The sequence below is a fragment of the Triturus cristatus genome, chromosome 1_1 (assembly GCF_964204655.1).
Source record: "Triturus cristatus chromosome 1_1, aTriCri1.1, whole genome shotgun sequence".
Classification (NCBI taxonomy): Eukaryota; Metazoa; Chordata; class Amphibia; order Caudata; family Salamandridae; genus Triturus; species Triturus cristatus.
In genome coordinates this window covers 100,623,848-100,648,152 of record NC_140579.1, presented here as the reverse complement: position 1 = coordinate 100,648,152, position 24,305 = coordinate 100,623,848, and the positions used below count along the sequence as shown (strand labels likewise).

Sequence of the window (24,305 nt, the reverse complement as noted above, 5' to 3'; positions counted from 1 at the left end):
CCGTCGGCTAGACTGCTGACTTTGGTGCTGGAAACCAGGGTTCGAGTCTCGGGGTCGCGTCCACATCCTGTGATTCTGGGCAAATCACTTTAATCTCCCCGTGCCTGAATGTGTAACGTAACCGGTGCTCATGTAAAGCGCGCTAATACCTTCGGGTCGAGTTGGCGCTATATAAAACCTGCAAAAAAAACACCAAAAACATTTCTACACCCTAGTCTACGTTTGCGAAAGTCAGTGGCGGTGCAGGGCGCTTCTGACCTCTCAACGTTAATTTATTTTGGCGTGTTTATGGCTGCAATAAGTCCGTTACAGTATCTGAGATATGCTCAAAAACGGATGGAAAATGCTAGCACGCTCTGGTATTGGACGGCCTCTAGCTAAAAAAAAAAACAACCCACAAGGGGTTAAATCCATACAGTGAGCTACAATTTCGTCACGCAAACGTGAAGGTGGGCGTGTTATTACAGACCCTTAATGTGATCGCCAAGGAGGAGCGCATTCTATGCATACATTGAGTACGTGGTTTTAAAAGGCGCATCTCTTTTTGCGATCAAGGGGCGCCATGGCATATCGTCGATGGCTTTGCGTGTATATTTTGGCCTCGTTCCTGTATTGTGCGGTGTGTCTGAAATTTGAATCGGGTGTCTCGTTTCCAGCCTCACAACGAGCCTACAAATCCGTGTGATACGCCTGTAGTGGCCATGAATTATTTGATGGCTGATCACAATAGCCGGCCTGGAGCCCGCGCCGGATCGGATGCAAGACATTGTAGTTTCTGGGCCTTTTTGGGAATTTGGCGTGTGTGCGAAGGAAGGGAATTTCCCCAGCAGCCGCCGTAAATGCCAAAGCGCAGCTATTATATGGCGCGCGATATTGGGCAGTTTCTAAAAATTACCTATTTTGTCTTAGAAGTAACCGTGACACAGGTAACAACTGCGCTCATGCGGTCATTTATAGTTTGTTCTCAGGCTCCGTAGGCGACAGCCTTAAAAAGACAAGATGGTAAACAAGCGCGCACTGAAGCTGACGAAGTGGGAGGGGGAGTGGGGGCGGGCACGCAGGCTGCCAAATGGTGCGATGAATCACGGCTAAAGTGAAAGCAAACAAGTGGTTGCAGGACTCCAAATGGTGCGCGCGCCCGGACGGGTCACATGCACTGTAGTTGGAGGCCTGCAAAGCCACTGTTTGCACTTCCAAAACGCGCTTACTATAAGTCTCGCCAGAGCAGCGCTAAAGCGCTGGTCAGGCGAGACCTAAAAAAGGAGTTCTCTCTGTCCTAAGTTTCTTGTAGGTCCATTTTATGCTGTCCTCTTCATATACAAAGTCACCTCTCATTGGCCCTTTTATTACTCAACCTTGCCATGTTTCAGCTCACTACCTTCAAAGGTGAACCTAGAGAGGAAACCAGATTAGCAGAGTAATAACCCCTTTCAGTCTATATCACATCTCTCTCCCGCGACAAATTAGTGGGCACGGGGCCAATCAGTCATTATTATCTAGAGAACTCAGGGGATAAAATCTATTGGGCAACTGAATAGGAGATACTTGTACCCTTCTCCCCTCATCTGTCTATCGCCTCAAGGGGATTCTAGTCTTCCTGATAAGGTGTGAGTCCTCTTGCGAATAGACGAAACCTTGTGGTAACATTTTAATTCCTGTTGGGAAAGATCTAGCGTTAGATGCCTGTTGTATTAGCATCCCCACTATGTCTGGCTAGTCGAAGTTGATGATGATGCAATATCCCTCGGGCGATTTCTCCCTCAGTTCTACCTACCCCACTCTTCTAGCCATAATGATGTGAGTATACAAGTACCTCCTTTCCCCCTAATTAGCTATTGGTCCCGAATGTAACCTTGCAGATAAGTTCAGGAGTAGATTCTACATGCCTGGCCCCAGTGGTGGAACATCTACCATTACGAAGGAATAATGCCTGTAATATAGGGTGTGGATGTGGCGCAGTGCCAGAGCAGGATCCGGTTCAAGTCTTGGCGTCGGCACAGCATCCCGTGATCCTGGGCAAATCACTAGGGGGCATATAATCAAGAGATATATCGCCGCGTTTTCGGCACATAGCGCCGAAAAAGTGGCAATTTTATTATCTCAATATTAGCAAGGCGTCGCTAACATGCATTAGCGCATGTTAGCGGACGAATCTGCAACACTTCTCAAGATAGCGATAGATATCGCTAATGAGATGCAAAGTAGGCGTTCCCTCCTCGGACAACATGTGAAATGATCGCATAACCAACATCGCAGTATTAACAACGCTGTCCCTGAACAGCGAAGCGATGACAAAAGGCGCCCTAAGCCCCCATCATCGCATGATTCTAACGCCTGAATAAAACCTGACTTAGCATTATTGTCTATGGGAGGTGGATTGTGTGGTTAAGTACACACTCCCCTATTACCAAGCTTTTCATTAACGCTGTGAAATCATCGCTGGATTTCACATGCTAATGATCATTATCGCAGTCTATCGCTGGATTGTACTCCACCTGTTAGCAAAGCGTTACTAATACGCCGCTAACACGGCGATGTAATTCAGCGATAGAGTGCGGTAATGAAAAACGAGCGAAGCGCGATTTGCGTTATTTATCGCGTGTTCTTGATAATATGGCCCTTAATCTTCCCGTGAACATGGAGAGCGCCTGGATACCCCAGAGGTGATTTGATACGCTGAGCTATATAAATCTACAAACGTAACTCGTTCCCTCCGTGTTTGGAGCAGCTCAGTGACTCCGGCGGCAGTGGGGGCTCACCTCACGACACCGCCTGACTGAAAAAGCGAGGGCCTGTTTTCTGGTATTGGGAAGAAATGGGTACATTTATGGTAACATCTCTTCAAACACGGGCCGTCAGAACCTCTGCTAACCAGGCCCTTCCTACCTAGAGCCCCGAGACAGGGAGCAGAGCAGTGTGCGACGGTTCCATCAGAACAAACCACAGGGTTGGAAACAAGAAAGGCGGCCCTGCCGACGATGAATGGAACACTTAGGGGCATATCATCAAGCCGGCACAATAAAATTATTGGCGCTTTAGCGTCCGTTTTTGGGTGAAAAGCGGCGATAATTTTATCGTAGTATCTGCAAGGTCACGCTATCGCGTGAATCCTTGCCTTAGCGCCCTTTCTCCCAACACCCAGCTATGCATCTCTAATGAGATGCAAAGTGAGCGTTCCTTCCCAAAATAACTGGAGAAATGTCGCTAACCGACATTTCTCCAATTAACAAGGGAATCGCTAACCTGCTTAGCGATTGGAAAAGAAGCGCTAACCGTGCTTAACGCAGGTTCCTGTACGCCTGCTTTCAAGCTGATTTAGCCATGTAATCCAATGGGAGGTGGATTACATGGCTAAATCCACCCTGTCCTATCAGCAAGGCATCGCCTGTCACAGTGCGATTATCGCTGGATTTCCAGCAATAATCTCACAGTTTTGTAGCTAACGCATGGATTTCTGTCGCTTTGGAGATAAGCGTTGCTGATAGCACGCTATCTCCAGCGATAGCCGGCGATAATTATCCTAGGGCGATAATTATCCTAGCGCTAAGTGCGCTTAGCGATAATTATCGCCGGTTGTTGCTGATATGCCCCTAGATGGCTATTCCCCGAGTAAGCATTCGGAAACAAAATGTTATGTTATGTTATCAGTTTTGTAAAGCGCAAACAGCTGCCCCCGCAACGGGGCGTCCCGGCGCTGGAACCATAACACAACCAGCTGAAACAGGGGGGAAGGGAGGGACCTAACAGGGGGGGAAGAGATAGGTTTTAATAGCTCTGCGGAAAGCTAGGATGTTGTCCATGCATTGAATATTGAGGGGAAGGGAGTTCCATAATTTGGCCCCCAGTAGTTTGAAGGAGCGCCCTCCGATGCGGCAAAACTTAGTGTAGGGTACCATTGCTAGGTGTTGCCCCATGGACCTGAGGTTCCGTTTGGGAGTGTAGGGGGTCAACAGCGAGCGGAGTAGCTCCGGGCCTTCGTTCTTCATGATTTTAAAGGCGAATATGAGGGCTTTGAACTGGATGCGGGCTTCCATGGGTAACCAATGTAATCTGTGAATGGTCGCTCTCGCCGAGCATCTTTTAGGGAGACCTACTATAGCCCTTGCCGCCGAATTTTGTATCCGTTGGAGTCTCTTAACTTCAGTTTTATTAGCTCCTAACAACAAGACACTCGCGTAGTCCAGTCTGGACAGAATGGTAGATTGTACGATGAGTTGTCGAGTTTTGGAGTCAAAATAGCCTAAGATGGGGGTGAGGCTTCTCAATAAGCCAATGCTGGTTGCGGCAACTTTTTTTGTGTGCGACTGGAAGCTAAGAGCAGAGTCCAGCCACACTCCCAGGTTTTTAGCTAGAGTCTTTGGGGGGGGTGCTGGGCCCAGTGATTGGGGCCACCAGAGGTCATTCCAGTTGTTACTATTTTTCCCCATTATCAGCACCTCTGTTTTGCCGCCGTTGAGTTGAAGGCAATTAGCCGTCATCCATTTAGCAACGGCGGTCAGACCATCCCTGAATCTAGTGGCATCGGGAGAGGGGGCATGGTTGAGGCTGATGACCAACTGGGTGTCGTCGGCGTACGACACCATTGTGAGGCCCCATTTCTTGGCAACCTCCGCCAGGGGTTGCATGTATAGGTTAAACAAGGAGGGACTGAGGGCAGAGCCCTGTGGAACTCCTTGTCCTATGTTTTGAGGTTGGGAGATAAACGGGGGGCAGATACCCTAAACGATCTGTTGGTTAGGAATGATCTAAACCATTGGAGTGCCGCGCCTACGATACCTATGTTTTCCAGGCGTTTCAATAGGATGGCATGGGAGACCGTGTCAAAGGCCGCGCTGAGATCGAGTAATATCAGCGCGGCACTTTTGCCGGAGTACGTAATTTCCCGTAAGCTTTCTGTGGAAGTTAGGAGCGCGGATTCCGTGCTATGGCCCGGCCTGAACCCGTGCTGGGAGGGGTCCAGGATGTTGTTTTTCGCCATGTGATCGCCACGATCAGACGAAAGACTGGCCTTAGCCTGGATATAAAACTTTGGGAGAATGTGACTAAAAGTACAAGAAGTGCGCGAAAACCAAAGAGTCCACCCAGGCCACAGATTCGAGAAAGGTTCGAAAAGCGCACGTGCGTGTGTGCATAAGATGTACAAAGGAACACATAGGCAGGTAGCGCCGAGGCGAGGAGTTTCTGTTGCTGTAAACTATTTGCAGACGTTGACGGCTGAAGCTGTAATCAGAACCGGAATTTAAAATGCTTTATTTCGGGAACGAGAATCTATAAACTGGGAATGAAGGTGTAAGGTGGGGTCACGAGGGGAAAAGTCATGAAAAGCGGAGCCTAAGAGTGAACTTATATATTTAACTTTGAAAAACTCTGCCACAAAGAAATTGGCAACATGGACAAACGTGACAGTAAAGCTGTCTGGCTTACTTAATTGGCCACAAAGTGGCTGCATTTTAAAATGTGGTGTGGGTTCAGGGGATAATAATAATAATGGTGACAGTAAATGAACCCTGCTTGGTGGCCATGCACTCGCTGGAGACATCGGTCATACGTCTAGGCACAGGCAGCGTTGGCATAGAGGTTAATGTGACTTCTACAAAGCACGTCGTGTAACGCAACTTGCTGGAGGTGGAAGAGGTGCGTGACGATGGTGGTGGCGGAGAGATGGAAGCGCTTTTTGGAGAAGCGCTGCATAAGAGGGAAGTGACAGGAGAAGGTGAAAGTGCTGCGCAAAGCTGGGAAAGGCGCGCAAAAACGTAAGCGACTGAAGAAGGTGGAAGTCCTGAGTAAAGTTAGAAGTAGTCCGTGGAGGAGGAAGAGGTGCGAAAAAATGGAAGACGTTCATAGAGCATTATTACTTAAATGCCTTGAGTGGGGGGAATGGAGCTTACAAGTCGGAGGAGGGAGAAGAAAAGGTGCGTACAATCGGAAGGTGAAAGTGGTGCGTAAAAGCGCAGACAGTTGAGCCAGTGGGTGAGTTGGAAAGCGCCTTACGTCTTCTTGAAGAGTCCTGCGGTGGCCGTTCCGAGCAGGAGGCAGGACTGCTGCGCGAAGAAGACCCAGGTGATGTCCTTCAGGGAGCTCTGCGTCTGGCAGCGCAGGTCCAGCAGGGTGGGGCCCAGGAAGGCGATGCAGAGGCCGAAGCTGAAGAAGACGCTCCAGTAGGTCAGGGTGGATTGGAGATTCTTCCGGAAGAGGGCCGCGAGCCTCTCGTCCCACACCATCTCGGCTCCTGTCCCTATGAGGCTCCACCGGTCGGGCACCGGGGGCACCAATAGGCGGACCCTCTCCTGGCACAAGTCCTCAGGGGAGCGACCGCTGCTGCGCCGTGCGACAGGGAGAGAAGAGCCTCGCCACTGCCCGCCAGGGAATTCTTTTTCTGATACAGCTCCCTCTAGGCAGCCTTTACTGGCACCGGGTCTCAAGGTGTGCCTCTGACACCGGCCCTCCAGTGGCTTCAGTGTTTGCACAGGTTGGCAGGGTATGCGACGTCTTGGCACTGGTCTTTTGGGCGAACTCCTCGCTGCAGGTACAGCTCCTTGAGGCTTTGCCTCAGATGGCACTGCACTTCAGGAGGCGCTTCTTTTGTCGCTATCCACTCAGTGGCTCCCTCCATTGGCAGGGGTCCAGAGGGCATCACGGGCTGGCACATGATCTAGGCACTCCCACGCCTTGCACGGACCCTTTTAAGTGGAGGCTACGTACCGGAAGTGGTTCCCATGCACCTGGGGGTCCCTCTACTCACACTGGTCCTCTATGGGCACCATCTTCAAAGAGAGCTTGGAGGGGCTACTTCTGGGAACTCCCCAGCTGACACTGGTTTCCGGGCGGCGCCACGGGCTGACACCCGATCCCAGGGGACTCGCCGGTCGGGCAGTGGTTCTCCGGAGCTCACTGTCCTCTCACGAACTTTCGGGAGGCGACTTCCAGGCGGACACTGTTTCAGCTGGCAAAGTTTCCTGCAGTTAATAAAAGAGTTTCGAATCATCCAGTGGTGGGTTTAATGTATTATTAAATAATGGTATATACCGTGTTACGTACAAACTCGGTTGAGCACTAGGTAAGTGTCCTGGGGTGGAGAATACAGAGTGCCCAGTGACTTAGCGCAGGCGGCAGTGCGCGCGCCATCTCCCCACAGAGGCTCTGGGTGACAGCCTGGGGGTGGTGTCAGCTATGAGAGGCCGTCCAGGGCGGTTGAGTGGGAGCCGAGCTCCGCCCCAGTCAAGGAAAAGGAAACCCAAGTGGCAGAGACTGGCGAGAAAGGCACTGGCACACCCTATGTTAGGCGGGGGCGCTCTAAGTGAAAGTGCGAGTACTAAAGAACTCACTGGCATACGAGGGACGGGGAAGAGCCCCCGGGCCCCCTATCCGTTCCAGGAGAAGCGATACTCACCGGAGACACTCAGAGACCCCAGAAAACAAGCATTGGCATAGCCAATAGGTCTCGCTTTTGTGACCTTATAAGTATTTAGTTATGCAGCACAATATCCTTGGTGCAATAACATCAACTGTTGCATGGCTAAAAAGTATAAGGTCCCAAAGGCGAGATCTATTGGCTATGCCAATGCTTGTTTTTAGAGGCCTGGCATGCAGTTTTAAATGTAGGCTGGTAAGCAAGGTGCCAACCCGCGGGGCAAGGTCTAGAGAGAAATAAGATAGGAAGAGAGGTGAGTTATAATGAGATAGCACAAATAGAAAGGGAAGCACAGAATGACAGGTCAGGTAAACAAAGTAGCGAGGCAGGTAGAGCCGGTGGGATGAAAAATAGAAAAATATGAGAAATAGAGAAAAAGAGGTGCAGATGAGGTCGAGATATGAGGCTAATATAGAGGAAGTGCGAGGGAGTAGTAGAGAATGGTGAAATAAGGAGAGAGAGAAAGACAGAGGTAAGACAGATGTATTAACCAAGTGAGACATTGGAAGCAGAGAGAGTGAACGGAAACAGTGAAGGAGATAGAAAGAGAGATGAAAGCAAAGGGAGTGATAGATGGAGTGGAAGAGGGAGAGCATTGTAGAGAAAGAAATAAAATAATGGGAAAGGCGAGGAAAAGAGGACATCAATAAAAAGAGAGACATAGAAGGCCAGTGAGTGGAACCAGCGCACTGCACATTTTTAGGTCTCGCCTAGCTATTGCGTTTACGCAATCGCTAGGCGAGACTCTAGTAAAAGGGGCATTTCAAAGTGCTCCCATAAGTGGATTGCATGGCGAGCACGCGCACAATCACGTGCATCGTGCCGCCATTCAATCCGTTTGGGGAAGCGCTTCAAAGATTGTTAGGTCTGTTAGCTGGCTGGCCACGGGCGTGCGGTTACGCGCACAATGACGAGCAGAGGCGCCATATGGCTTTCCTCTCTCGTCATGGTGCGCGCACATCTCACACCACTCGCCAGCCAGCCTGCTTTCACTTTTGCGCCTCAGTGTTGCCTGCTCGGCTTCAAGGCTCCTCCCCCTCCCCCACCACAGAGCGCGTCTCGCGCCCGTGCGTCTTTTTGTTGCTTGTTCTTTTGTCCGCGCCTTCTCTACCCCGCCCCCCTCTTGTCCTCTCCTTGCCGTGTTCCCTATGTACCCACCCACCCATCTTTCCTTCCCCCCTGTCTCCTGCATCTCCCCCTCTGTCTCTTTTCTACATATCTCCTATTCAGCCTTCTGTCTCTCCCTTGTTCTTCCATTTGCCTTTTCTCCTGTTTTTAGCTCTTCACTCTACTGATCTCCTCCCACACGCCATCAGGCACCAGCGCTTACTGACAGACAAGTGACGCTCCCATTTCCAGTCTGGGTCCGCAAAAGGAAGAGCTGCAGTGCTAGATTTTTCATATCGCCGAGCAAGTTGGTGTGTTGCCTTTCAGGTGCTTCCTTTCCCCAGCAAAAAGGCCGCTTTAGCCCCTTTTGTGGTAATCCTTCGAAATCTTGTTGCTCTATGCCATGGCACTATAGAGTAGCGACCTATAATGCCTTAATGTATCATCGGCCCCAGTGACACGGTGTCCAACTGAGCCCACACGTCACTGCACCCCAGTCACCACTGTAGCCACATTGGTATACCACTCCTTGGACCCACGGACAACTGTACTGATGCACCACCTCAGTTCTCACCGAGTACATCATTATTGTCAATTGCTTTGTGAACTTTGGGCAAATAATAGCCTCGGGAAAGCATCTGTTTAAGACTTGGGCGAATGCACCCCAATCCTGACTTGCATCGTCTGTTCAATATTTCAGTTCTACACATGGCTCTGCCTGTGTACCTAGGTCCCACTTGCACACTTTCAGTTTCACAGAAGAGTTTACCTCAAGCTTCATTTGAAGTGCTTTTCCTTTTCATTGAATGAATGCCTCACAACTGTGCCACGTAGGTCAATTGAGAGTTGGTTTACGGCATTTAAACACGGTGAACAACCTTTACAACGCAACTTTTACACCGCACTACCATTACAACGGAACTATTACAACGCGAAATCTGTTACAACGCATGCCATTACAACGCATGCTATTACAACGAAATGCACTAGATGGCGTGCTAACATTAGAAATAGTGTAGTTTTACTATCCAAACACCTTCCCTACTGCAACGTGGACTGGAGTTAGAATAGTAAATTATACATTTCTAATGTCAGCACTCCATCTAGTGTACGTCGTTGTAAAAGCATGCGTTGTAAAGGCTGGCGTTGTAACAGATCTTGCGGTGTCAAAAATGCGTTGTAACGGCATGCGGTGTAAAAGCATGCGTTGTAACGTCATACATCCTTTAAACACACATGGATTTCAGAATGTAAGAATAACCGTTTGTGCAGCAAGGCACTGGGCTTTATTTTAGGTCTGGCCTGGGTACAGCTTAAGCTGTTTAGTCAACATCATGTTTTCCCAAAAAAAGCATCATAAAAAAACAACACCCATGCATAGATACAGGGACTTCTGATAATCCCTCTTCATCTATTGTTTCCCGATGTTGCGTCCGCCCACCTCAGCATACAGTCTTGGGCAGTGGGTCGGCCCACTTCACCCCTGGCTGCCTTGCACTGTGAGAGGACATGGTGGCTGATCACACGTGTGCAGCTGCCTGAAGAGGAGCACTCGTTAGTGCCAGGATGGGTACCCGTTGGCGGCTAGGCCTCATCTTTATTTTTAGGTTTGTGTTTTTTAAATATCTTTTTGCACATTGCACGTTTGCAATAAATAAACCATGACTACTGGCTTCGCATAGGGTTGTTAAAGGTGCAACTGACAGGAATGCAGGGTAACACGCAAACTCTGTACATTGTGCAGGATTCTCTGTGCAGCGAGGAGACCCCAAAGCGTGCGTCATCAGGCTGAGCAAAACATCTCTTCCTGAGGCTGAAATCCCATCACTCGCAGGCCTCGTTGTCTCAGTTTATTGTATTTTTGCATGTAAGGAACAGCTATACCTCCAGGTGTCCGGTACCTCGATGGGGGCTACCTTTGCCCCCAGCCTGGCATGTATTTATGTAGGCCAATTCGAGGCCTATCATATTCATCCTGATACCAATCTCTTCCAGAGGAACATTGTCCTCTGGAAGAGATACATAGATGATGTTCTATGTATATGGGAGGGATCGGAAGAGAGACTCAACGAGTTCCTAACTTGGCTCAATAGCCTAGATGGCTGTTTGAATTTCACATGGTCGGTGAGTAGGACATCTGCAGTATATTTGGACCTCGATATCCAGGCCGAGCACGAGAGGCTGGTCACCACGGTCCATCAAAAACCTACGGATAAAAATTCCCTACTGCACTATAGATCATTTCATCCTAGAGCGCTCTGGGATAATCTACCCGTAGGGCAGTTCTTGAGATACCGCCGCAATTGTTCCACCTTACAACAATACTCTGAACAGTCCCATGTGCTAGCAAACAAGTTAAAGGACCGAGCGTATCCAATCAAGGTCATCAAACAGGCAAGAAAGCGAGCGTACAATACGCCTCGCGCTGCCCTGTTGGAAAAAACTCCTAAGAAGAATAGTGATTGTATCCCAGTAGTGACCACTTGTGGCCCACTTTCCACCAAAATCAGACAGATCATTCGTAGGCACTGGCATTTGTTAAGCACTATGAACATGCGAATGCCGCCACCTCGTTTTGCATTCAAACGATCAGCCAACATCCGAGACCGTTTGGTCCACACTAGACCAAAACTAGACCCTCGAGAGACCAATATCCCGCAGGGACACTACCCATGTGGGAGCTGCTCTGTGTGTGCGTTTACATCTGTCACTAAAAGTGTTACCCTTGCAAACAACAAAATCTGGTTTTTAAATAAATTCAGTAACTGTAACACATCTAATGTTATTTATAGACTGACATGCCCCTGTGACCTTCATTACATCGGTCTTACCAGTAGGAAGGTTAAAATCAGGATACAAGAACATCTGAGTACACTACGTGCAGGGAAACTGAGCACAAGATTGGTGCAACATTTTCAGTCCCAAAAACACACGCCAAAAGATGTGCGTTGGGTGGTCCTAGAGAGAGTAATGGGGGACCACTTCAACATGGAGATCAGACTAAGTACTAGGGAAGCACGTTGGATCTACCAGGAAGGTGTGGATCAGACTGGATTAAATGATCTCATTGAGTGGAACAGGGTAAATACATAGCTCACTATTCATCCATACCTTTACAATAAGCTCTCGATGCGTTGCATGCTAGAATTAGATACCGGGGAGCCACCAATGCCCTGAAGTGCTAGTAGTAATGAACAAATCTTCAATAAATCTCCAATAACTGCTAATTATTTCTACACCGAGAAATTCATCTATGATACAGGCACCTGTCAGTACATCAGGGTATTACGTTGAACCGACAGTCACAGGAATAACGAGAATACCTTGATTGTCGTGAATTTCTACCGATGTAAGCTAACCTCGATGGGAATGTCCGGTAACAATAAAGTTATGGGGTCTTTAATTTTGAATTTTCGACCGTAGTCTGAATGGTGGATGTCTATGTCACATAGGGGTAGACATGGAGTGAGCAGATAGTTGAGGTACTACACATTATCGCACCAGGGAGGCACCCTTATACCACACAATTGGTGCTGTTAGCGTCCATATATTTTTCAACTTGCATTCGTATATGGGACAATATTTAATCGCAAAGAAGCCGAGTGTAGTATGTTAACACCGGTGACACAAACAAGACAAGCCATGCACTGTGACCGACACAGGAATCGTTAAATTCCATTTGCCTTGTATTGTTAGTGGGGGATATCAAAAACAATGGGCAGTCAATCCGTGGAGACTACCACTCCAATATGGCGGTGACGCAGACACCAGCTAGAGTACCACACGAGACACTCCCTGATGAAGGCAGGACCTTTCAGGTCCGATCACGGGGTGAGCGTGAGCACATTTATTTCCATGAAACGCCACAGCTGGTTGATGCGGTGCTGAGTTAACGCCGGACGCGCAAACAGTTACGGTGGGTCCTGCCATGTGAGAGGGTGGTTAGAAAGGGTCTCCCCTTAAAAGGCGAGATGGGCTTCCTTTGAGTGATTCAAAGCAAATGTAGTAAGATCATTGGTTATAGAGCGAGATACGGGATGGTTGTAAGGGTACTACGGTGCATTTTAAAACAACGGGGGTTTAAAAAAAGTTTTAAAAAAGTTAAAAAAAGTTTTCTCCGATAATTTTTAGCGTATCATTGTAGCCACAGTTTGACTCTAGGTTACACAATGCCAAACGGGAAAGTTGTGAGATTGAGGAATATCACAGAGATCTTCACACCATTAGTGTGAGATATACCCAGCAGGCACATAACAGAAGGATAGACACACATTGAGTAAGCTAGTTTCAGTGTCTACCAAGCAGTTTTGTGATTCTTGGTTATGTGTTACAGACTCACAGTAGGAGTTAATTGGAAGAGCCTTGAAGGAGTGCAGTTTTTCACATACAAGAGCTCGAGGGTAAAGGTATACCCACGTTGGGCAATATCCTGGTAAATGACATGGTGGATACGTATTAAGGGGCGCAGTACATATCAAATTCCCTTTGCCAGATGCCAATTAATTTTGTTATGTGTTGTTGTCTGTCTCTTTATCTCTTGTCTCTTACAGAAGTGTTTTTTAAAAAAAAGTTAAGCGGAGGTGCAGGGTTAAGCGACAAAACCCCACGCCCTGAAGAAATTTCCGTGAGTGTACCCAAAGGCAATGAAACATGTCGGCATTTTAATAGGAGTAGACACACAGCATGGAATAAAAATCGTAAGCCAGTGTGTTCTAGCTCAGAACTGTATATAGTTGCGGGGTTTTCCTCGGTGCACATATTTTGGCACTACCTTTTCCTTTACACATACCCTAGCACTTTATCTTTTGGGTTGTTACCCATTCTTCCTCCCTTACACAATCTTATTTTCGGAGCGAGGTTAGCTGATGATGAGATCTTGAGGTAGCAGGCGAGTACCTTCCTGCTTAAACCTCCCTGGTGTTGCTACCGTGAGGCATCCTCGCTCCTTTCCTACACTTTTTTCACTACAATTGGGTGTTTAGAGACAGATACCTGGGGATTATAGAGACAATTTTTCTATTGTACCTCGTATGAATTTCTTTCTCCTCTTAAATTGGTGAGTCATACCCATAAGTAGCATAGATGGTGCAACCACATGCTGTATAGATTGTCTTAAAATATATGACAACGGGTATAGATGCATGAACTGTATATTCACCTTGGGAACAGGTCAATTGCTGTATAGAAACTTATGAGTGGGGGACGACCTGTTCTCTGCCCCTAGAGCTCCATTTTGTGTTGTGGTCAGTTTATTGTGAGACATTGATCTGCGCATCTGTTGTTGTGAGCTAAAGTGCGGGGCCCTGTTTAGCGCGAGGTCCAGGACAATAACCCCCGGGTGCCCCCCTCCCCAGGTGTAACAGTGCCTCGTGCTTCTACCTGCAGCCTTTGGCGCGCTCCAGACAATAGTTCAGGTAAAGTGCAGGCCGAGAGTGTCCTTGCGAGGAGCAAACGAGGCAGAATAACCAGTTCTCCTCGTTAACACAATCATGTCTGATGGCTGGGTGTGCTGGCTTGGTACAATGCGGTCTGCGCACCGCACCTGGTGTCTGCACCTGAAGTCTTGGACGGTGAGGCGTTTCCACTCACCGATGCAAAGGCTTGAGTTTCAATGGGAGCGGGAAAAGCTTTACAGCAGCAAATCCTCCTAAACGTATTTATGCAGCTTAGAGTCTGAAAACATAGAACAATCACAGGCTAGGGGTGAGTTTCTTAAACAAGCATTGGCATAGCCAATAGGTCTCGCATTTGGGACCTTATACGTTTTTAGCTATGCAATAGTTGATGTTATTACACCAAGGATATTGTGCTGCATAACTAAATACTGATAAGGTCCCAAAAGCCAGACCTATTGGCTATGCCAATGCTTGTTGTAAATGTGTTGCCTGCAGTCCTTAGACGTATAATGTATACAACTCGCTTCATTGCCAACCTATACATTTATTGGGTGTGTGCAAAAGCATTGCTTTGGGTACTATGTGAAGTGACTTCCAACGCCTGATAAAATACCGGCTTTATTTTTTTTACTTCAAATGTGAAGTCATTCGCAGCATTCTTCCATTGCCGAGTCAAACAAAGGTTGGAAGCATGAACTCACTGAGTAGGGCAGTCTTTACGAGAGTTATATGACGGGATTCAAAACAATGCATTATCTTATTTGACTCTGCACATTTAACAAGGAAGTTAGCCACGGGGCCAAAGTGACAGTGATCGCGGGGGTAAAATGCTACCGCCGGCCACAGCTTGCAGTGCATGTGCGCGAGTGGTGCGCGCGCAGCAGTAATCATGCCATATGGCGCCTCTGCACAAGCGTGCGCCCGCGCACATGCACTGCAAGCTGTGGCCGGCGGTAGCATTTTTTGAAGCCCTTACTTAAAGTCTTTCCAGACCCGCGCAAGCACTGGGTCAGGCGAGACCTAAAAAAACGCTCATTTACAAAGCTCAGAAAGAGTGCATCCATGAACTGCCTCAAGATTGCTTGCTTGTCTATGCAGTAATGGACAGTCTGACGGCTGGCGAGACAGGGACATTATTGGTTTCTCAGAAGCGTGTAACCACTGAACAGCCTGCTGTTTCAGCACACCTGATTGGCTGCCATCAACTAATCAGAATATACCTCTGTTGTTAGATCCTTCTGATTTTCCTGCTGGAAACCCCTTTTGACAGTCTCACCGAGCCTTCATGGATCCTCTTTGTGGTACAGAGTGACCTTTTCCCATATTTGGGCGAGGAACCAACCCCACTTTCTAGTTCACCTGCTAAGCGGTTCTGGGTGTTTTCTGCAATCACGATCCACTCTTCGGGTAAACAAGAAATAAAAAAAAGATTTATTAATGTTCACATAATGGAAGTGTGTTCAAAAAGTACCTTTTATGAGATCGTTCTGAAGTAACTGCCCCATATTTAAGTCCGCATGGGATGAATCTGGAGTAAAACAAACTATTACACAAAGTTATCTGGGCATGCTACTAAAACGTCACTAAATGACACGTGTATATGGATGTGTGTATGCCTACCACTACATATTTAAATGTGTGGGTATTTCTCTAGACACGTATGTGTTCATTTCAGTTATTTCTTTAAAAAACAGATCTATTCCCTTCAACCTTTGTCCCTTCCTTCCTCTCTGAGTCATCCTAAACCTTTCTGACTACTGTGAGCTCCTAAAAACCCATCTTCTTTTAGCCAATTTGCTAAACTAGAATGCCCACATGCCCACTACTTCTGATAACAATTTACAGCTTTCCTAATCCACTCCCATCATTCTATCCCCACTCAAAGCACTACTGAACACCTGACAACTCAAGAGCACAAACTTAAAACCACAACTAACCCACAAGTAAAAAAGAAAGCACATATTAATAATGTACTAACTGTTTAACTTTAATTCTGATCTTGGGTTCTGGGGTACCATGCTACTCGCCACTAAGCACTTCAATGCCGCATTAGATGTAAGCGCTACATACATCCAATTTACAATTATCAAGTCTCCACAGACTCCAAGGTGTAGATTCCTTTAGTTGTTTTTGTCAACAGTATTAATAATAATATTCTGATTGATCCCTAGACATTCATCTAGGTGTTCTGTGAGGTGGAGAAAAAGATACTTACTGGTTTAGTATTTCAGTTATTGCTGGGTTTGTAATCTATTTGTAGATTTATTGCAGTCCTTTGTCTCTCTTCACTGCCACAAGGCTGCCTGGCACGAGCCGTGCGAACAGCTGGCCAGCGGCAGTCGAGAACGCTTGCGCAAACAGCTGCTTAGCAATTAAACAGTAACAGGAGATGAGAGTCCGAGGTGTACCCGTCCCAGAATTAAAATAACATAAGTAAACTTGGGCAAGGAATGTAAAGTAAATATCGTCGGAGTCCAACACGCAGTTAATGATGCCAGACCAAGGAAAGGGAAATTGTGCGGCATAATGCGACACAATTTGTGTTACTTTTACCTCTTTATTTTGCCATTTTTGCACGTTAACACTTTCTGGGCAAAGGTTTTTTCTCATTAGTACCACTTTGATGCCCAAAGACAGAAATAAGCAACAGAAAGCAGATTACCCAATGTTTGTACTGGGCCTTCCCACTGTGTGACACACATGTTGCCGCATTTTTGGTAGCTTTCGATTTGTTTGAGATAGAAAACATTTTAATGCTGAAATCTGCAAATTGTGCAGCAGATGAATTATGTGGCAAATGCATCAAATCCATTATAATGTGGCGAAAAAAAGCCAAAAGCTGCCTAATTCCAGTGGCCCTGATAATATGTATACGGTCCTTAGACAATAGTTATTTTGAGAGAGAATGAAGGATCACTTCGAGTCAAGTGGCCCATCCATGGGGCCACGAGTCTCAAGATCACATTCGTTGACAAGGCACCCTCTATTATCTCATAGAAAATATGTGGGAGCAACGGTGGAAATACCAGAGGGTGGAGAAATGTGTGGAACACTAAGCGGTAGGAACATGTAAGAAAATTCTGACTCCCCAAAACACAGAATCTACAGATCAGATGTGGAAATGAGGAAGGCTTACCAGTAGCAATACCAAAAGGCAACTGGAACCCATAATGATCAATTCCATTTTACTAGGACGCTTCATAATTGTAAAAGACCTGTTGACCTGTGCAGCACTTTAGACTTTGGAAATTCACTCTGAATACTGGACTTCACCTTCAGTACTCCGAAGGCCGACTGGCTTGCCCTGCATATTGGGCTTGGTGCAATTAATCTTGGGCACCCCGAATAATGGAATTGTCAGAATCATGATTGGTCAATTGGAATCTTGACTGATGGGAGACTTGTGTAAGCTTGGAGCCTTTCATTGCCTCAAAGGGTCGTTCAGTGTTCCAAATGCTCCCCGGCATTAATGATCCTGCAACCAGGGAGGACATTTAAGAGACCTATCGGGATTCTGCAGCAAACAGTGCTTGAAAGCATTGGGATTTAAGCCAGTTTACAGTGCACACTTTAACCCTTTCAACAGTTTCTAGCTCTCTTAATGGCCACCTTTGCTTCCGAGCGGATGGTTTTACAGATAAGTGGGTTGTACGTGATTTAAAAAAATAAATTCATGGAATAACATTACTGTGAAAACATTTCACCTACACTTTATTGGAAATGTTCAGGCTGAATGGCATTTACCATCTCATAGAAACGATTCATAGAATTTTTATTTTTACTTTTATTTTTATTGGGCTTTGCCTTTGGGCGTTTATTTTGACGGTGTTAATGCAATGGTTGAAGGCCATACTTTCAGAAACTTTGGTGTCAGAGGTTTTTCTGTGGTTTACTTCAGGCGGCTTGATTTCGGATTTATAGCTTTTACACTGTCAATCAATTGCTTTGGATGCTTTTAATTCACCACCACTAAACGTCCATCTCCGAACCCCTCACAAGCCCTAAACACCATTCACACCTGCCCCCAAAAAATCCTCAACAGACTTGAACTCCACCCATCTCTGACTCCTAAACTCCACCTATCCCTGAATCCTAAAAGTCCTTTCTATCCCTGAAGTGCACCAACCCCAGAGCCCTAAAACATCCTCACTACATTACACTTAAAGTGCACCCATGTCTGACTTTTTAACTCCACCCATCCCTGAACCTTGAAAGTACTTTCTACCCCTAAACTCCAGCCGTCCTTGAGCCTTAAACCCCTCGCTACCCTTACATTTGACCCATTCCTCAACCCTACAAATCCCTTTCTAGGCCTAACTCCCATTCATCCTTGAACCATTAAAATCCGTCACCACCCTACACTCCACCCAATCATGAACTGTAAAACTCTCTGCTCATAAAATCCACCCATTTCTTACCTTTAAAACCCATCACCACCCCTAAAGTCCGCCCATTCCTGAACCCTAATACCTTTCACCTGCACTTAACTCTTCCATCACTGACCCTTCAAAAGACCCAGCAGCTCTAAACTCTGCCCTTCTGTGAACCCTAAACTAAAAAATCCCCTCAATACCCTTACATTATACCCATCTCTGAACTCCAAAAAACCTTCACCACTCAAACGCCACTCATCCCTGAACTTCAAAATCCACGCACTGTACATAAACTCCACCCATTACTGAGCCCTAAAAACCCCTACCACTCCTAAAGTCCACCCCATTACTGATCCCTAAAAACTTGTGGTGTGCAACATTTACATAATTCGCTTTCGTCCAATTACACGAAATTTGAGCAAAGTTTTGGAAAAATACGCGTAATTAACTGAAATTCAAATCCGTCATTTTGCACTTAATTTTAGTGTGAAATGCATCCTTGTGTCATTTTTTGGGCATGGATACTTATAGAAAAAAACACTGCTAACAACATCAGCTTGCTTTCTGTTGTTCCTATGTGTTAATGGCGCATCTCACTGTTAATTGTTACCACGAATGGCACATATTTACGCAAAGTGGTATAATGCTGGGCATTTTACATAACAATCATTATGTGAAAGTCTCCAAATTATGCAAATTATGATGCGTGTAATTTAAATTTCACCCAGGCCTATTAAAAACATCTAATTTGCCTTAAACATCACACATCCTTGAGCCCAAAAACTCCTGAATACCCTAAAACTCCACCCAAGTTTAATGTCATTTTGGATTTTTCTGTAAAATTATATTTTGATTAAAATGTTTCCTTTCATTTTTGATTTGTTTACATTTTCTTAAAATTGTCTTTCCTTAAAATAGTTTTTCTGTGATTTGTTTTTTCCAATGTGGTTTCTCAATGTCCGGTTTTCCATTCGTTCCACATACTTCAACTAGAATCAGGTAGCAGAAGGTGAGCAGCAGAGACTAAGAATAAAACCTGAAGGAAACTGAAGACCAGAAATGATTTTACTGTGAGGAGCAAGATATCTGGAGAGTGAGCCATAGAGTGAAGAAGCTTCTGTGAGGACTGGAGTGAAACATAAAGTTAGGAATTTGGAGTGAATAGCGAGGGGTTTGGAGTGAGATGCTTGTGTGAGGAGCTAGGGGTCTGGAGTGAGGGATTAATGTGAAGAGGGTGGAATAAGACCGGTAGTGGTCAAAGTGGTCAGGATCTTTGCGGAGCGACATGCCTATACTTTTTTAATTTAACAAAAACAGATCACCCACTTTTTAATAGAACTGCCCCAGGATGATGAATGAGATGTCTCCTGTGCTGTGGAGCCAAAGGAAGGACAGAGAGCTAAAGAAGAAACAAGCCCTTTTACCAGGTTACCTGCTTACTGATAGAAATATAAATGTGTGTGATTGGTAAATCTGCAAATGTAAAGGCTGCTTGGAGAACAGCATTATCTTTGATCGATAGAGTCATTTGACACTTCATAATGCTAAATTTAGTCTTTCTGAGAAGTACTGTAAGTACTGTTTACCAGCTGAGCACTGGAATGTATTTTAAGGGGGCACCTATAAAAATGTTTACACTGGTTACAATCTGTATATTACTAAAATCTATATTTTGAAAGAACTTTTATCTTAAACCTAAAACTTTAAGCAGTAGCTTACCTTAGACTGTGTATCACATTGCTTCCCATCACAGGCTTATAGCATTAAAAATACGCCAGTCACTGTTTCACACTGCAGCACTCAGAATTCAATTCTGTGGCTCTCTGGTTACACACAAACAGATTTGCAATGATCCCATGAACCAAAAGAGATTTCACAATGTAAAATACTGCATTTCTCACTGATTGCTTAACTTGCATTTATTTTCCATTTATTATTATTATTATTATTATTATTGAGTTTTATAACGCGCCTGGTTACCCTTGGGCATCCCCGCGCTCATCCAGAAAGAAACGCCATGACATGAGGCACCGGTATTAAGCAGGAAACAGGTGAGTTTTTAACAACTTGCGGAAGCGGAGGAAATTTGATTCCAAGCGTAAGTGCAGTGGAAGGGAATTCCACAGAATGGCCACATTGATGGAAAACCTTCTTTGGTCCTCTTTGCCTGGCCACGCATACCCCCACCTCTGCCATCACACCTGCACCTTAATTGTTGTATCTCACCGCGTTTTGCGGATCCTTCGCCCCTGACTCGCGGCGGCCATCTTGGGTGAGTGGGTCCCAGCGCGCCAGCAAGTCCTCTCTCCACCTTGGCTGGAGACTACTTAGGCAGGCCTGATTGGGCAGCGCGCACTAATCCAGCGCGAACGTTACTCATGCAGCGCTTGTTTTGCGGCAGCGTCTGTTTTTAATCACTCGTTTTGGGATTTTAATTAGGAAATACCTTTAGAATTTGCTTTGGTCCTCTTTTAAGGTGTGTGCGCTATTTTATTTGCAAAGACCAAGAAAGTAGTTACAGAACATGTTGTTATTTTAGCAATCCTTTGACCCCACCCCAGCCCCATTGCAGGATCACAGTTCGAATAATGTTTTTCAATACACTTCGACCGCTGAGTGAAATGCTTAAACGTATGGGGCAAGGGGCTTGGTAGGAGGAGCTGGAAGGTTGGAGTGAGGCGACTGGTGGTAGGAGTTAAGTTGATTGTGGGAAGGGATTGATGTGAGGGGCGAGATGGTGAAGAGTGATGTCTGGTGGGAGGATTTGAGGGGTTGGTGTGAAGAGGTTGGTGTCAGGAGGTGGACGACTGGAGTGAGGAGAGTGGTGGGTGCAACTAAGGGTTTGGAGTGAAGGTTTCGGTATGTGAGCGATCACGTTTTAATTATAAATGACTGCATGTATACTATGTCACACAGACTGGTGCAGGCCCAGCTCTTACCCTGGAAAGAGAAGATCCAGCAATCCTCTTAGATGAGTTATAGATGCTCTTGAAATGAAGTTATTCGATACTCCTCTGCTTGCAGGAGCCACAGGCCTCGCGTGGAGATTAGGCTCACCTTTCCCTTTCGGTACATGTCAAGAGTCCTACTTACTCCACTTCGCTATTATAAATCCCTTCCCGCCTCTTATCTTTGTGCGTGCACTGAGGCCCATCTCGTGGTGCACGGTGTAAGGATGCTCTATCTCTTGGGCTTTGGCCAAAGGATGCTATGACCTTTGAGCCCTCCTTTCCTGACATCTTCTCACACTGGAGATGTGCTACTCCTCACACTGAATGTTTGATAAAGGAATGGAGAAGGAGGAGGCTAAGCAATAAGGTTTGTAAAGTGGGCCATACGAACCCCTATTATTTAGGCGCCTAGAGAACATTCTGTTGATGGTTTGTGCTGCAAAACGTCAGTATTAGGATTAAATCCCCAAAGTAGGTCACCTGGAGGCTATTTCTTCAAACCAACAACCATTAAGATATTGTATCGTGGGGTATCTGAAATAAGGCAATATTTCAATCAGAATTTGACCGGTGTGTCAATGTACTTTTATCATTGTTTTAGACTTTTTGTAAAAGCTAAATGCGACTTTTCAGTTCACTGGGAACACTAAGAAAGAAACTGATAAAGAAGGCTAGGATGAGAAAAGAATTCTATCCTAAAGAGCTGACCAATATCTACAATGCTGGGGGTGAAACGATAGATCACATCCTAGTGATGTCTCAAAGGAGAAATGGAAGTTTAGGTTAATATAGAGTTGGAGGAGCATGAGGAGGGCACAGTCCAGGAGTGATGCTAAATGGACTGAAGAAGTCCCTGTGAATTCTCGGTAATGTACATTTTTACATTGATAATGCCCCTCATTACCTGGGCCCAAGCACTATTTACTGTACTCAAGCTTTCGTTCTGGGAAACAGCTTTTCCATCCAGCACAGAAGTTGCTGTTATATATGCTGTTATGTTATGTTGATATGCTTAGCGCGGCTTCTCTCCTGGTAGGGTATCCAGCCACTAGAACAGGTATCTAGGCATCAAACTGATGATGTTGGGAGTCAACCTTGGAGAATTAGCTGAAGAGCCAGGACTTCAGGTTCTTGTGGAATTCTAGAAGTGAGGAGGACGCCCTGATGGGTAGAGGGAGGTCATTCCAGGTTTTGGATGCGATGTAGGAGAATGCTTGACCTAGCCTCCCGATCTGCATTGTGGGTTCTGCAGAAGGATTCTAGAGGAGACTTAGATAGGTGTTTCAATAAAAACTGTTCATCCTATAACACTATATGCTGCTGCATTTTAACAAATACAATTCAGTTTAATAAATAATCATAGGGAGGATGACCATGTATGTTAAAGTTTGTTAGACCAAGAGAGAGACACATATTTTTACTAGATCACTTTAAAAGTAAGTTGCTGATTTGCACTAGTGACTTCCCTTGGTGATGTGCACCGTGTGTGGTTTGGAGTGCCTCTTGGAAAATAAAGACATGTGGCAGATGGATGCAGACGGGGACCAAGCATGGTTTGATGAGGAGGCTCAAGGGACATAGTTAAAGGTATGTGGCATAAAGGACAGGTTATTGACCACCAGGATATAGGTGGGGAGTAGAAAAGCATGACACTGGGCACCATTAACAGCATCATGATTAACCAATATGCCGATGATACACAACTCTACTTGAGAACCTCCTCTACTGCAGATATACAAAACCTCAAACACAGCTTCATTCAGATGTATGCCTTGCTCCTACTTGAAGCTTCATCCCACCCAACCAAGACAAAATTCATATTATTTGCCAAGAACAACAAACAAGATGCAGTACAAATCTGGTTCAATGACATGAACCTGGACAGCTTCGAACCCCAACTGTCATTAAATGCCAAATCACTTGGTTTCACCCTGAATGCCAACCTCTCTCTCAAGGAACACATTGAAAAAGACTAAAATAAGTCAAACCATTTCATCCAGGAAGTGACTTCAGAACTACTGTTCAAAGATCTTCTACTCTTACATCCTTTTGGTGGTAATGCCCTTCTTCATTGCCTCTCAGACTCCTCGCTACAACGCTGCAACACGTCTCATGAAGTGCCTGAAAAAATATGATCGTATCCTGGGCCGGCTTTAGCACTGATGACGCCCTGTGCGACAATGTTTGTTGGTGAAATGACCACCTCTGCCACAGATTCCCTCGCTACCACCATTTGACAGTGCCTCTCAAGTCTCCATAACCACTGTCTCTTAGATTCCTTTAGTTTTATAGCGCCACTCATACCACTTTAAGATGTCAGAACACTTTACATCACACACACATTTCACAGAGACAATTAATCATCGCTGTGCAAATCAGTATATAGGAAATGTATAGGAGGCCTACAAGGAGTAGGAGTCACATTTAAACCATACTGGTAGGCAGTATAGTTTAATAGTCCTTGGACTGGAAAAGCACAAATTCAGAATTTCAAATGTAACACCATTTTTAGGGGGTTTCTTTAATAATAAGAATTGATTTCTCCCCAAATGAATCCCTTTTGCAATATTAGGACAATGAAAGACTGGGCAAAAAATATTTAGCTCTAATATTTTCCTTGCAGTTTACATGCAGCTCTTTGATGGCAGTTAATAGCTCGCTGCTCTATATTAGGATTTTAACTTATAAACTGCAAGTCACAAAAGGATCTCTGACAAAACCATTAACACATTGACCTATTTATATTATATGCACTTTGTGATGTGAATGGGACACGTTCTTTGCAGCGGGCATATTAACCCACTGCACTATGATGAGTCAAAACTTTCACTAGACAAAGCTCCGGTCTCTCTCCAGGAAGAACATTAATCACCAGAGTTGTCCTTTTTATTGATGCCTGAAAATTGTGGGACAATGTACGCGGCATCCGTTGCTTTTAAAAGATGAACATGGCGCCCCAAGTCAGCGCCCGGTGCGGTGGCACCGATCGCACCGCCCTAGAGCAGGCCCTGATCATATCACCCCCATCCTGATGGAAAATCATTGGCTGCCCTTCCTGGCCCACAGC

At 45.8% G+C, this 24,305-nt stretch overlaps 1 protein-coding gene across 1 annotated transcript in view; it reads right to left on the bottom strand.

The window, feature by feature from the left end:
* The window catches only part of LOC146869628 (solute carrier family 60 member 1-like), a 182,904-nt gene extending 175,758 nt beyond the window's left edge, over window positions 1-7,146 (bottom strand). Inside the window, exon 1 of the mRNA XM_085608908.1 lies at window positions 5,992-7,146. Coding sequence (XP_085465034.1) covers window positions 5,992-6,221 — 230 coding nt within the window. The 5' untranslated portion in view covers window positions 6,222-7,146. The remainder of the gene's footprint in view (window positions 1-5,991) is intronic.
* Window positions 7,147-24,305: the final 17,159 nt, after the last annotated feature.